Source organism: Diadema setosum, chromosome 16 (assembly GCF_964275005.1).
Source record: "Diadema setosum chromosome 16, eeDiaSeto1, whole genome shotgun sequence".
In the NCBI taxonomy this organism is placed as follows: Eukaryota; Metazoa; Echinodermata; class Echinoidea; order Diadematoida; family Diadematidae; genus Diadema; species Diadema setosum.
Genome location: NC_092700.1, coordinates 14,446,871 through 14,462,736, shown reverse-complemented (window position 1 = coordinate 14,462,736; position 15,866 = coordinate 14,446,871). Strand labels below are relative to the sequence as shown.

At 36.7% G+C, this 15,866-nt stretch overlaps 1 protein-coding gene across 1 annotated transcript in view; it reads left to right on the top strand.

Moving 5' to 3' along the window:
* LOC140239443 (ATP-dependent 6-phosphofructokinase, muscle type-like) overlaps positions 1 to 15,866 on the top strand; it is a 50,487-nt gene that overhangs the window by 26,862 nt on the left and 7,759 nt on the right. Inside the window, exons 8-17 of the mRNA XM_072319280.1 lie at positions 92 to 281; positions 1,068 to 1,123; positions 1,892 to 2,001; positions 4,903 to 5,056; positions 5,830 to 5,925; positions 6,517 to 6,609; positions 6,908 to 7,033; positions 7,661 to 7,725; positions 10,121 to 10,211; positions 10,621 to 10,767. Coding sequence (XP_072175381.1) covers positions 92 to 281; positions 1,068 to 1,123; positions 1,892 to 2,001; positions 4,903 to 5,056; positions 5,830 to 5,925; positions 6,517 to 6,609; positions 6,908 to 7,033; positions 7,661 to 7,725; positions 10,121 to 10,211; positions 10,621 to 10,767 — 1,128 coding nt within the window. The remainder of the gene's footprint in view (positions 1 to 91; positions 282 to 1,067; positions 1,124 to 1,891; positions 2,002 to 4,902; positions 5,057 to 5,829; positions 5,926 to 6,516; positions 6,610 to 6,907; positions 7,034 to 7,660; positions 7,726 to 10,120; positions 10,212 to 10,620; positions 10,768 to 15,866) is intronic.

Below are 15,866 nucleotides of genomic sequence, written 5' to 3'. Positions count from 1 at the left end.
GATGTGATTGTAAATAAAACTTCAATCAGGTAACAGGTATAAAGTACATGTACTGATTGTTGATACGTTATGATATCAACAACATTTTCAGGGTGGGACTGTCATTGGCAGCGCTCGTTGTAAGGACTTCCGTGAACGAGAAGGTCGCAAGAAGGCTGCCCTCAACCTGGTCAAGAAGGGCATCAACAACCTGGTGGTGATTGGTGGTGACGGCAGCCTGACAGGCGCTAACATCTTCCGACAGGAGTGGGGAGAGTTCATCACTGAGCTGCAGAAAGAGGGTGCTATATCTGTCTATGGAAAATATGTTTGCATTGTGTGATCTCTGGTTTTGTCTGTTTTATTAATCTTATCTTCTTTAACTTTGTCACTGTTGATGAGTTTTCTAAACCAGTTAAGCCTCAAGATGAAATTAACTAGTTTCACTTTTTCCCAGACCAATGATTTGTATTTGTCATCAATGCGGAGCTTTCAGTTTTGATCAATCTGTGAAAATTTTCTACTTCTCGCTTTTGAGCATGGGTATTCACACACACACACACACACATACACACCCACACACACACACACATTCATAACTGCACATTCTAATGTAACTTGAGATGGAATCACTCAAGTTCCTGGTTTGTAGGGAAGTGTAATGCCCAGTACGGTATCAAAGACTAAGCGTATGATTCTTGGGGAATGATACTTTATGGAATGTTGATTTAAGATGTTTATGGGATTACAAGTTATTATGCCTCTGCCTGAATGGTGCTATAGGCATTATCTACAATTAAATTTGAATGTATATTCTCCATTTTTTATAAAATCATCAGCCAGGGAATATATAAACAGGGCAGACAGATATCACATACTGGTACTAATTATAGATTGTACACTCCTCTGTAACACAGTGTGTTTTCATCAGTACATGACACATCCCTTTTGTTAGTAGTTATTATGCTGCAGAGAGATGCTGATTTAAAAAATAAGATTAAAACACGATGGTGTGTCTAGTATGATACAAAAGTGTGAAAAACACACCCATTCTCATGTCTGTGGTGTCTTTCCGGTTGAATTTGCAGAAAAGATCACGGCAGCTGAAGCTAAGACCTGTGAGTACCTCAACATTGTTGGGATGGTGAGTTCACATCAACATACATGCTGTCCTTCCGTAGCTGTATAGATCAACAACATATGATATGTGTGTATCAAGTGTACGGATCACAGGTTTACGTCATATCGTCATGGTATGCTGTATGTTGTAGGGATAGGTGTAAAGAGTGCTGTGAACTATGAGACTTTTTCTTCAAGAGTGACGCTACTATGAATATCACAGTGATATACACTGTAGATCCCATTAGAAGGGAATTCAACAATGGAACAAGATATTAGTCTTATGTTGTTCCTATTGTATGGATGTCCATAAAACATACATGGAAAATTAGTTTCCTGCCAATTTCTTAAACTGAATACCTTGCACATACAGGTATTGATTTTTAGTGTACAGGCTCTAACATTTTTTTTTTCTACAGACATCAAGGTTAACTTTTATATGTAAGTCTTTTTATCTCAAGCAGTTTTCTGACAATCTTTTATTCCATTCAGTTGATATATTTGATTCAGGATATCTTTTCAGGGATATCTGAAGAAGTAAGCTAAAGGTGTAGACAAATTTTTAAAATGTATCAAAGAGGTTCATAGACCTTCAGCATCATGTCCACTGCATACTGCTATTTGCTAGAAATAAATATTTGATCACCATTGCTTTCTTGTGAATTTTCTGTAAACTTACAATGTGCTGTGAAGAAAAATCGTAAATGAAGTTGAAGTATGCCAAACACATAACTCACTAGTAGTCTCTCCGTGATTATACAACGAATTGTGTCATCCTTGCTTTCGTTAACAGGTTGGGTCCATAGACAATGACTTCTGTGGTACCGACATGACCATTGGTACCGACACGGCGCTGCACCGCATCTTGGAGGCAGTGGATGCCATCAGCACCACGGCATCTAGGTGAGTCCAGGCTCAGCATTCTGGGAAGCCAAACTGATTTTGTCACAGCCTCTCAGACTTCAGACCTTACACAGACGACAGGACAACATCCGAAGAACAAAATTCCTTGCCTCGGGCACAGAAACCACAGGAGAGAGCGAGGGGTACAGTCTTAAAAGATACACACCGAAAACCTTCTGCGGATAGGTTACCCTAACAACCAACCCGTCCATGTGATGTTATAATCCATGCACTTGATCTGTGCAGGATGTGTCATTCTGGGTGTCGAGAGTATAATTGAATGTTACCACGAGAGCCTCTTAACCCTAAAAGGGCCGGGGGGGGGGGAATCCGCCCCACCCCCCCCTCGACGTTTCGCGCCATAATTCTGTAACGCGAGAAGGCCTCATCGCGAGGCTTCTTGACTTTCTTCGTTCAAGTCTCGCGCAACTTTTGAGACCAAATTTGCAACGTCCGTGCATACTTTTGCGAAGCCACGCCCATTTTTGTAACGGAATGTCGCTCCAAAACGGGCACAATTTTGTGATTTTGTGTACATTTCCTATGGAAAACAGTGCTCTGTCATGAAAGGCATAAAAACCTGATTATCTTTACAATTAATCACTTTCATTGATTAATTTTGTGCTAATTATGGTACAAAAGTGGTCAGTGACAATTTCCAATGAAAAAACAAAGAAAAAACAAAAGTTGAAAAACAAAGAAATACATAAGAAATTCTGAAAACAATAAAATACATAAGAATTGAAATGAGTTTTGGAAGTTTTTGTGATGTACAATTGTTGAATATGCTAAAACAGATTTACAGATCAAAAATTAGACTCTCAATGTTTTTAATTAAGCTAAAATATCACCTTGAGCTTAATTTGCGTAATTAATTAATTAAAATTAGAAATTGATTGTTTCAAAAAATCTTATGACACAATCTTGTAGATTATGACGCGGGTCTCACGCATGCAAAATTTCATCGCGATCGCACCACCGATGGCCGAGATCTCGGGGGGGGGGGGGGGGCGGAATCCGCCCCCCCCCCCCCCCCCCCCCCCCCCCCCCCCCGGTCTGAGCATAGCCAAAAAAGCCCGGCCCCTTTAGGGTTAAAGGACAAGTTCACCTTCATAAACATAAGGATTGAGAGAATGCAGCAATATTAGTAGAACACATCGGTGAAAGTTTGAGGAAAATTGGACAATTGATGCAAAAGTTATGAAGTTTTAAAATTTTTGTGTTGGAATTGCTGGATGAGGAGACTACTATTAAAGGCTCGTGATGTCATATGAGTACAACAGCACAAAGAAAATGTGAAGAAAATTCAACATATTTTCACTTTTTTCGCATAATAAAAGAGCACTTGACTTGCCTCTTTCTAAAGGCAATGGGAATAATATTACCCATAACATATGTCAGTAACGAGTCAAGGGAATGTCTACTTTTTTCAAAAGATGAAATTTTGTGAAATTCTCTTTATATTTTCCTTATATTGTTGTACGCATGTGACATCATACACTGCAGTAGTCTTCTCCTCCAGCGGTGACTGCACAAAAACTTCAAAAATTCATAACTTTTGAACGGATTGTCCGAATTTCCTCTAACTTTCAATGATGTGTTTTAGTAATATTGCTATATTCTCTCAATCCTTATGTTAATGAAGGTGAACTTGTCCTTTAACAGAAGGGTTGTCGCGGTAATGTTTGGGTGATGTGGGGGTAATTACCCTCGCTGGGTAGGGTGGAATTTGGCAAAAGTTACTATGATAACGTACAAGCAACACAGTGAAGAAAGATTGTGCCGATGTTGTCACGTTAACTCTTTATTTGAAAGGCTTCAGTCCACTGCATCCAAGATGAGTTAATAGAATACATGGCATGGCACTTCCACCTCTCATAAGTAAGGGGTTGAGGTGCAAGAGTTTATAGACTAGAATATCCTCTACCTGCTTTCAGTCAATGTATGTTCTTCACGATTATAAATGCATTTGAAGTAAAGTTCATGTCTTTGCTGTGTTTCCCCATTTACTGCTTTATTCTATCTGTAAACGACATCTGTAAATTATTTTTTTTAAAACACTACAAATTCAAGCTCTACTTTCAAAGGGTTTGACAATCAAAGCGTGAGAGTGTTCTTTGATGTTTAAAAAAAAAAAAAAAAACAGGTTAAAAATATCCTTTGAAAGCTATTTTTTGTCTGGCATTCAGTTCCTTAGTCAATCAATTTGCTGCTAGATTGTTTTGAGTCATGACTACCCAAAATGTACCATCACTGACATGCTCTACATTATAAGATTTCATTTCCAAAGGAAGAATTCTCATCAATGTGGGAGACACTTTGAATTAAGGCATTAAAAAACTGAAGCAATTCAGTTCCAGGAAACTTCATTCATAAGTATGGTAACACAGGGAATAATTTTCCATCTCGAAATTGAATAGCAATTTTAGCGGATGGACATACATTTTCAACAAAATGGTATACAAATCTATGTAATGAAACTGCTATGCAAATTACATTTTGCATAGCAGTCATGCCAAAATGCATAGCAAATTGCTATGCGATACCAGGAAAATTATTCCCTGTAACAGTATCAGGCACCATTTTTACACTTTGGTCTAAAGGGATGTAACACAGAATAGGCAGGATTTTACCTGTGGACTGTGCATTTATAAGCTCTAGAGGCTTATCTGTTCCTCCGCAGTGCTCCATATATTACACATACTTTCAAGAGGTTGTATCATGTGAGTGATGTACATGTAGCTACCGTATACGCTGATTTCATACATACAGTGTTTCAGGCATTTTTTTCAGGCAATGTTTTCGGGCATTCCAAAAAGGTTTTCTGTGTTGTGAGCCCTCCTATGAAGAATCAAGTGTTTACTATTGAAGTGGTTTTGTTTTGTTTTTTTTTTGCCATAGCCACCAGCGTTGCTTTGTGATGGAGGTCATGGGTCGTCACTGTGGTTACTTGGCCCTGGTTGCCGGCCTGGCGTCAGCAGCCGACTGGATCTGCATCCCAGAGATACCGCCTGGTGAGGACTGGGAGGAGAGGATGTGCAACAAACTTGCTCAGGTAAACCAGGACTCTGCAACTAGTAGAAACTTTACCAGACCCCTGCAAGTTTGTCTCCTATAAATCTCATTTCGTGGCAGACAACAAAATTTAGGGTCTGGAAGTTGTTGATTTATTTCCCTGTGGAAGGAGTGAAATGAATCATTTCCCGAGTATTCATATTGTACGTACACAAGTAATGAAATACTTCTTTGCATTATTTGAGTTTTGCTACAATGCAGTATATAAAGGAGAATATTGACTGAACATTTGGTTACGTTGTTTCATTTTACACAGTGAATACATCATGTGATTTGTCATTCCTGCCATTCTTTAAAATACAAAGTTCACATAAAACTGATGATAAGATCTTGCATGATGACAGCATGTGATATGATCAATTTCTTCATGCACTGTCTATAATAGGCAGTGGCAGGTTTTCTTAGTTTCACATTCTAAACCATGTAATTTCATAGATTTTTGTAGATTTGTAGCTCAAATGGCAGTAAATGTGTGTGCTGATTGTTTGTCACAATCTTGCTGTCAATGGCCAATATCTGGAGGGGGAACCTCCCAGCCCACCCCCCCCCCCCCCATCTACCTAAATAACCTGACCCATCTAGGGTTAAAAGTCTACCAAGGATTTGAACCCCTACCCTCAGCTATTACCTCCAGCAGAACCTGTAGAAATAGGCTCAGAAAGGTGTAAACTCATTACCATTGATGCTTGTAAGGCACAGTAATCTCATGCTCACTACATGTACAAATATATCATTTCATTTGTTTCTTTGCAGACGAGGAAGTTTCGCAAGCGGCTAAACATCATCATAGTGGCGGAGGGTGCTATGAATCAGGATGGCTCGCCAATCACCGCAAACCATGTCAAAGATGTAAAGTTTGCCACACATTCTTTCCTTGTCCTTATCTGGTTATAGTCAGGCAGTCTTTTCTTTCTGTACCTGGAATTAAATTAGATTTGTGCCTGGAATTAAATTCATGCTTCGATGTCACATTAAGTAGGCCCAATTTCCTCTTGTTAGATTCTCATTGTGTTTGTCTGGTTACATTTATGTGTCATTCTTCATATCTGGTAGGTGTAACAAGAATACAAGCATGAGGAAGATATTTTACTGTAACTCTAGAAATATTTTGAGAGCAGTAATTATGTTTTATTTCTGAAGTTAATGATGCATAGAAGCTTGTTACATATATGCACCTTTGCTGTCAGGTTCATTTACACTTCAATTCTATATTACAAAGAAGAGTTATGGGGGGAAATTTATGCAATAGAAAACAGTTGCTCTGTTTGATTTATTTTTGATTTATTTTATTTATTTATTTATTTTTTTTTTTTTGCAGCACTGGTTGTATAAATGGCAATAATTGGCAAAGTAGTGTAAACATTAAATAATCCAAATAAGCTATTCAAGTTTTGTATGAAAACACTGTTGCATGTGTTTATTTGCTTAATACACACACAGCTCATTGTCAAACAGCTGGGTTTTGACACAAGAGTGACTGTCCTTGGACATGTCCAGAGAGGTGGAAACCCATCAGCCTTTGACAGGATCTTGGTGAGTTTCACTGGACTATAATCTTCATTGATAAGATGGAAGACTTGATTTATACATTCGTTGCTTCATTATGCTAAAATGGATTATTAATTTTATGGCTGTCTTTAGTAAAATGCTGACTTTCAAATGTATGTCTGCTGTTGCTGCTGTTTAAAAAAGTTAATCATGACGATAGGCATTTCATGCAACATTTTCAGGAAAAGGGAGTTTTCCTTCATTTTGCGCAATTCAAATGACATATTGTGTCATCCTATTCTTAACTGAATACTTGTATCCCATTTGGTCCACTCCATCCCAGGGCTGTCGCATGGGGGCCGAAGCTGTGTTGTCCCTGGTGGATACTAAGCCTGACATGCCGGCCTACGTCGTCTCCCTGGATGGTAACAAGGCTATCAGGGTGCCTCTCATGGAATGTGTCAGGAAGGTGAGGGAGAGTGTAGACTATAAACAGACAGACTGACTGACTGACGGACTGACTGACTGACTGACAGACAGAAATAAAAGGAGAGAGAGAAAGGGGGAGGGGGGACAGAGAAGCGTCATCATTTCATGATCGTTATTTTCATTTTTACAGAAGCGGACATATCACTTCATTGTGAATGGCCCATTAGCAAAGGGTATTAGTAATATCATGGATTTCCCTCTGTTACATTCACACAGCTTTTCTGTCACAATTGTGCAATATTTTCACATGAAATTTGATATGTTACTGTAGTGTGAGTGGCCCCTTTGGTAAGTAGTATGCAGACCACAGTAGTATTTTATCTTATTGTCTTTGCAAGACAGCATTCATTATAACTTTTATCTTCTTTTTTTTTTTTTAAAACCTGACTTAAAACTGAATGACCATTTGCAAGTGTTATGGAAACATGATGAGTTTGTATTTGATATTGCAAAACAACTTTAATCAAAACCTTTTGATGATGTAGTTTATTTGATTATGTACAACACCTGATTTTCACCCATAATGAGATTTATCATCGGCTATAATGGACTAGGATTATTACAGTAAAGTTTCATGCTCCCTCTATGCTGTTTCCTACACACACAGACCCAAGAGGTTGGAAAGGCACTGAAGGCCAAGGAATTCTCCAAGGCTTGTGAGCTGAGAGGAAAGTATGTTGTTTGTATCTTTCTCATTAGACCCACATAGCCTAGACAGAGATGCTGTATTTAAAGAGCCTTTATAATGATATATGGGGATGTTTCATGAAGAATTTAAGTTGGAACATAAAAGCTAAGATCAACTTTAGATATAGTATGCCGTTGGTCTCTCTTTTCAGTTTTTATCTTAAGTTTTCAGAGTCCACTTTAAATTGTTATCAAAATTTACTGAAAAAAAATCTTCGTCCCTTGATTTATTTTGTTAACACCTGTGTGAAAAAGTCTCAAAAATTGCCATTCTTATTATGAAAGTTAGAATATTTTTGAAGTCACACACAGCATACCATAATTTTAAATTGATCTTAAAATTTAAGATGGACTTAAATTCTTTGTGAAACACCCCTGGTCTCACCTAGATGAATACCAGAGACCAAGGAGCATGGAGAGAATGGAGAGAGGATGTATCTGAAGAACTGAAAATATCTAATTCTATTCACAGCAACTGTAAAATAACAATTCAGATAATAATTTTGATCCTCTTCAACAGACATAGTAGAGTTGTGATTTCAGGTTTGGAGATTCCTTTGAGAATTATTAATTGATTGATTTTGTTATAAGTGAATGATTTGATAGTGGCATCAAAGTAACGTAATGTAGTTCACATTAACTAGCCAAACTCATTGTTACACTTGGAAAATTGATCATTGTTTTTGTTGACCATTTACTGTTTGTGAACTGTGCATTTAGTATTCAATGTTAGAATGCTGTTCAGAGCACATGAACTGTAAGTGAATTCCACAGTCTTGATGTTCATCATATGGATATATGAACATTAGTGAATATTTGTTTGAGATTTGGGAGTGTTGGAGACATACAGGTGAGAATTTGACAAAAGATTTTGTGATGCAAAGACATCATGATAGTAGAGGCAAGATATCAGAGAGCACTTGATGCATCATAACAGAAATATACATGCATTTGACAAATATATGTAGGAATGTACATTGTGTCTCGTGCATTTCTAGACCTTTTTATGCCTCCGCCACGAAGTGGTGCCGGAGGCATTATGTTTTCGGGTTGTCCGTCCGTACGTACGTCCGTACGTCCGTCCGCTTTTGTTTACGCGATAACTTGAGTATTATTTACTGGAATTTTACCAAACTTGGTCCAAGTATGAAGTATGATGGGGCAACGATTTGATAAGATTTTGGGTGAAATCGGCTAAAGGTCAAAGGTCAAAGGTCAAGGTCAAATCATGAAATTGTATCTGTTTACGCGATAACTCAAGACTGTATGGAGCAAATTTCACCAAACTTTGTTGGAGGATGATGTATGATGGGACAATTACTTGATTAGTTTTTCAGTGAAATCGGACAGAGGTCAAAGGTCAAAGATCAAGGTCAAATCCTAAAATTTATCTGTTTATGTGATAACTCAAAACTGGATGAAGCAGCTTTCACCAAACTTGGTCCAAGGATGATGTATGATGGGACAATTAGTTGAGTAGATTCTAGTGACATTGACAAGAGGTCAAAGGTCAAAAGTTCAAGGTCAAATGCTAAAAATGTTGCTATTTCCCCCATGTCTGTGCAATGTCCGCAGTTATTTTTTTTTGAAACTTAGTGTAGACATGTACTACTGCGTAAGGATTCTCCAGAGAGAGTTTCATGTCATAAGATCAAAGGTCAAACGGTCAAAGGTTGGGTGAAAATGTTGCAATATCACTTTTCTCGCAAATGGTTCAATGTATCTTCATGGAACATGGTACATATGCATGTACTGACTGGCAGGGATTATCTAGGGAATTTAGGGGTCATGGGTCAATAGTCAGGGGTTCAAAGGTCAAGGTCAACTCCTCAAAATGTTACTACTGTATTTCCCTCATACATGTATACTAGTATATGCAATGATTGCATTATTAGTTTTAAAAGTGTTTAATATATGTACATGTATTACTTGATGGAGATTCTCTTGGAAATTTCCAGCCAGAAGGTCAAAGGTCAAAGGTTAAGGGTCAAAGGTCAGGTTTAAATGAAAAAAAAATATTTTGTACTGTAATTACACTCTTTCTTCATACCTTGAAAATTATACTCAATGCATAAACTTATAATAAGGTCGGTCAGAAGTCAAGTAAAAATTTTCAATTCCCCAAATATGTGTACCTGCACTCTTTAATAGACAATTATAGCAAACCCAGTTCGTGGAAAGTGAACATTCAAGATATTTCTGACAAACCTGTTATTTCGATATTTTGCCAGTTATGTGAAACTGTCATCACACATTGTCAAGACATTGTACTATACACCTATTGGGAGAATCATGCATTATGGCGGAGGCATCAGTCGCCGTAGCGACATTTCTAGTTTGGTAATGTGTGATATTTGACTCTCTGTATGCTGCTTTGTAGGAGCTTTGTCAATAACTTGCAGACGTACCTGACCTTGTCCCGTGTGAAGCCTCATGAAAATGTGTGCAGTCTGGACGGCAAAACTTGTGCTGTAAGTACAGTTCTAATCTTATTGCATTTGAGTAGGTGCAAACCAGTTTATTATGAATTGGTTCAGCATGTTGTTTTCTTTTGTCATGCTTTGCTGATTTTTGAAGATTTTAGTGGATCACCATCCAGTGAGATGGGGTAGAAGTAAATGGGTGACTGGAGTGGAGGTTCAAGTTTGTCTGTGAAATTGCGTATCCAGTCACATTTAGACCATCTCTTATACATATTGCCAAATTTTTACTAAAGAAAGCAAGTCAGTCTTCCTGGATGCTATACAGCCAGCTGAGAATGGATAATGGAAAGATGTCTGTGGACAATTTGTTGTACTCTTTGCATGTTTATGGAGATAGTTTTGGGTAACATTCAGTAAATTCATGAGCCTGGCACTCACTCCCTGATTAAACTTGCAGAGCAACTTCAACTTTGCTGTGATGAATGTCGGTGCTCCTGCAGCTGGCATGAATGCTGCCGTGAGGGCATTTACCAGGACCTCTCTCTTCAATGGTTATCATGTCTACCACATCAACGACGGCTTTGAAGGACTCGTCAATGACAAGGTGGGAATCTTATTAAAAAACATATATATATAGATTATGGCACAGCCTCAAAAAGTGTCTTCATAGCACAAGTTTACTATGAGGACGTATCTATCCAAATATTAATTGTAAGTAAAATGTATAGCACATTTGACATCAATTCATAGTTTAACTAACAGAATCATGAGAAATAAAATCTCTTTTATGTAATGGCCTGCAGTCTTTCTTTTTTTCTTTTTTTCTTTTTTTTTTCTACTGGAGTCATGACACATGCTTCAAAATTGAAATGGGGTCATGAAGTGGGACTTCGTAAAAATTCTTGCAAGAGCAACAAGTTGTCAGTTCATAATCTAATTGAGAATCATTGATGTCTTGAGAGTATATACATATACCATTTGTGATACACGAACTTTTCCAATTTTCCTTCTTCTAAACGGTGTGATATACAAAATAACCTTAACATCATCCAGAGACTCCAACTTCAACCGTCTTTAAATTAGTAGATTCTCCTGCCGAGACCCCCTAGCAAAGTTAAAACTTCGATCGCACAAATATGCGCACAATGTAACGAGTGCATAGGGCACATCACAAGCTCATTGTGGTAGGGTCAAAATGTGTTTAAAATCATCTTGAATTTTATCATTGTAACATGATTAGACAATGAATTGAAATCCAAATATGTGACAACAAGGTGATGGGGGAATACTGACTGATGTTATGATGATATTTATTTCTGTCTTTACTTTCATCCACTTTTCTGCCAGGATGAGGTAAGGTTCTCATCCCCTGTCTTCTATCCCTTACCCCGCCCCCATGCTGTCAGCCATTTTGTCTGTGTGGTTTCTTAGTGGCATGGATGTAAATCTAACACAAAAGTATTATCTGACTAATTTTTGTGTTTCCCGGCTGGCCTTGTAACATTCAAAACATATTTGATTAAGTTTCTCTTTTTAAGCTCCTAGTTTAAAGGTATGCCGGTTATCTGGTTGTACAACTTTCTGTTTTTGTTTTTTGTTTTTTTCTGGATTGTAAACTTTTTTTTAAAATTGAATTATTTATCTGTTTTTCAGTTTGGTTCATAAAGCTGAATGCATGTGTGCTGGCTGTGTTTGTGTATGTGTGACTGCACACAATGTGGAGCATTTGTCTCTCTTGAAATCAAAAGCAAAAAGCATGGCAAGTTTTATGATGGAGAGTTTGTTGAATGTACATAACAATATTTCAGTTTGTCCAAAATACTTGTCAGCCAGGATGAAAACATAAATGCTTATCATTAACAGTGTTGTAACATGCATAATGGCACAAGTCGTATTCAACAGAGTATGATGGTGTCAATATAATGGCAAGAGAAAAGAAACACAAAGAGTCTGGAGAAAAAAGACAACAACAACAACAACCAGAAGTAACAGGTGATGAATGCAAAAAAAAAACAAAAAAAAAAATCATCAAGTAGATTGTGTCCTCATGAAATGTACATATCATACTTGCTTTTTCCTGTGTAATCATTTCAGTGTATCCCACAATTTTCCCTTTTATTGTGTCACATACTTGGCACATTTGTATTATATTCATTCCCAAAAGCATATGCTTTTTTCTCCTCCAAGATCATAATTGATAAATGTATATGCTGTAAATAATATCAGGCATTACATGTATTTGATGTAACCGTGAAATTTGTGGTACTATTATGCTACATTTATTTGCATTTTATATGTGATATCCAAAAGTCTTCTCTTTTTACCTACCATATGTATATATTAAGGTTAAACCATGGTCCTAAATCTTGCCATGCCCAATATCTACTTGCAATACATTGTCACATTCTGAAAATTGGTATAAAATCATGCTTGAGTTGAAAATAAAAGAAACAGAAAGTCATGGTCAGACAATGATCAATCTAAACACTGTTACCAAACATATTAATATGTTTTTACTCAGTATTCAATTACATCATATAGTTATATCACAACATTTAGCATTCAGCATTCAATAAGCCAGTTTACAGTTCCGCTTTGCACATGAGCATAAAAAGATCATTTGTACAATCAGGCATGTTGGTTTTTTAATTCACTGAGATAAGCATCCCTGATGTACTGATTATTCATGTGACCCTTATAAATGGTGCTTACTAGCACATCCACCTGACAGCAAGCCTGGTATTTAACAATGTTGGTAAAAAAAAAAAAAAGTTTGTTTATGCGTTCAACAAAAAACAATAAAATGAATGCCTGCCAAAGTGTCAATAGACAGACCATTCTTGTCACCTGCTCTGCGTAAGTTCATTCTTTGCTTGAACATGAATTCCATAAATTGTGGGCATGCTTATTTGTCATGCTGCTTTAAAGGGACTGTACAGTACTGGTTGAGGTGGGGATTTATGTTTTGAACATTCCTAAGTGAGATAATGAGAAACCTCCTATGAAATATGAAAGAGCATGTAATTTTAGAAGGATTCAACGTTTATTTGATGAAAATTGGTTTTCAAATGGCCGAGACATCCAAAAAAAAGTGATAATAATAAAAGACTACAGGCCACGCCTTTTATTAGGATCTCTTTGTTTCACCTTGATTTTGGATATCTCGGCCATTTCAAAACCGATTTTCATCAAATAAACTTTTGATACCCCTTAGAAGTGCATGCTCTTTGACATTTCATAGAGTGGTTTCAGAATTTCTCGCAAAACGTTAAAAGCTAAATCCTCACCTCGACCAGAACTGTACACACCCTTTAAAAACAAGTGAAGTGCCTAACCAATTGAGAAAAAAGAAAGGTCATTTGTACCAATGTGCCCATGAGCTAACTGTGAACTGGCTTATATTCACTTCATTTAGAACCTTTAGCCAACATATCACAGTACACTGGAGGGCATTGGGGATGTTGGGGGTTTGGGGTTTTTGTTTGACTCTGTGTGTGAGGTTGTGTGTATTTGTTTGTGTCTTCACTAGTAATTCTGTTAATGACACTGCTAAATTAAAAGAGACAAGATAATTTCTCCTACTAATCATGCACTCTGTTCTATTGATATGGAGCACAGTGTGAAAGCTTCATTCACTGCTACAGAGTGTATTTTGAGTCTGCCAACAGGGTCTAGGGAAGATGAAACCACAGTAGATTAAAGGTCCTGTTTATCTTTGGGAGCAGTGCTTTAAAAGATTTTCAAGATATCACACTTGATGCATATATGTAGGTCAGTTGTATCACAAAACATCCTATCATATAAAAGATTTTGCAATAAAGCCTAAAATATAAGGAGATATCACTATTTTTCTCATTAAACCATTTCTGTAGACGGTTTTAATAGTCTGGAAGCATTTTTATTATAACTATTGTTCACATTTTGTATATTTAACAATACTTAACATTGATTATACTGATTCAAATTTTTACATTGGTTGTTTCTATCCCTAACTCATATTTTAGAACTATTTTGAAGCTTTAATACTGGGTTTTTGTTTCATCTACAAATGGTAAATTATGCCTTTAATTGTTGTTGTTTTTCAGGGGGGGGGGGAGGGGGGAGGGGCAGTGCATAAAGTCAAGAGGCAGTTTTGTCATGAACTCGGTTTGTGGATGTGTCTTTTAGGTGATCTGTGTAATTTTTTTTCCCTGCCTTGTAGCTTCTGTGAATCTGCTGTTAAAGCACAAGTCTAATCAAAAGTTGCATTTATGAGTTGTTTCTAGGTACTTAATATGAAAGGAATGTTTTGTGTTCAGATTGTCCACAAAATTAGAATTTATAACAGAGCACTCTTCTTAAAGCATATATTACATATTTATATGTGTATCTAATTATAGCATGCTTTTCATCTATTTCCTCATATTTTGTATAAAATTTACATTTGTAGTGAAAAAAAAAAAATGCTTGTGCAATAGGTAGACAGATAACAGCCACAGGCACTGGAATAATAAATAGGTCAAATCACATGCCCCCTGATTAAAATCTGTGCTCAAAGGTAATGACCTTAATGATTTAAAGACAAATTCCATCCTTATATTATGGTGCTTTGTATGAAAGCTAAGATTTCAGCAAAGTAGATCAGTGAAAATTTTGGGGTGGGCAAATCGGACACACATAAAAATGTTTATGATGAACTGATAAAGTTTAGAGATCAAGGAAAAGTAGCAACTCTGTATGATGTAGCGCTCCATTTCTGTTGTATGTAGAAATTCACTTATTTTCATTTTTGTCAAGTATTGTGGCACAAACAGAACTTATCCACTGGGTTGACTTGCAAAAATGTGCTACTCTTCTTTTATACCAAGAATATAGGTCTGACAAAAGTATTTCTGGGGAGAAAATTCAAATTGCTGAATTTTTATGTAAAAATCTTGTCCTTTTTACCATATAAATTGCTATTCTGTTCTCTAGATAATCACATATTGTGTATGTTGGGGTTACTGTTGATACACAAATGTGCCTACACTGCTAGTGTTATATATTATCTCTGTATGATTTCAGAGCTATTCAAACCAATGTACAAACCTGGAAATCATGTGGAGGGTGATGCAATATGCCTGTACATTCTTTTATGCCAAACAACTTTATCTGGATAATTTGGAACAAGTTTTTGCAAACACTGTTCTTTTTTACCATTAAGCTGCACAAAAATCTTTGTTTGATGCAACAGATATCCAGTTGTTTTAGAGGCTCTTTTTAATCTTGATTTGATTTTCTTTTTTGATGAATAACTGGGGTTTGAATGAAATTTGGTATATGTGCTTGAGTTTATATAATTTTGTACAAACTCATCAGAATTGGACATTTAGGGTTGTTTTTTGTTTGTTTGTTTTTATCCTGCAACTTTACATGAACTATGGCTAATTTTTGTTTGCCTGTTAGTTTGTCACTGGTGCTGTTTGTGTTGAAGCTGCTGCAAAGCTAATAGCTATTTGAACTTGTTTTCTGTATTAAAAAAAAGAAAGGATGAACTGGAGGAAAATGCATGAATATGTGATGGATATTGTGTTTTGGGTTTAGAACATGAAATTATTGTTTGTTTGTTTTTTAGTTTACTATTGTGCATGTTTCTTCTATATTTTGTGGGCTATTTGCGTGAACGTTGGTATTTTTAGGAGGTTGAATGCAATTTACTTTGATATCTCCAGAAGGGCAATATTT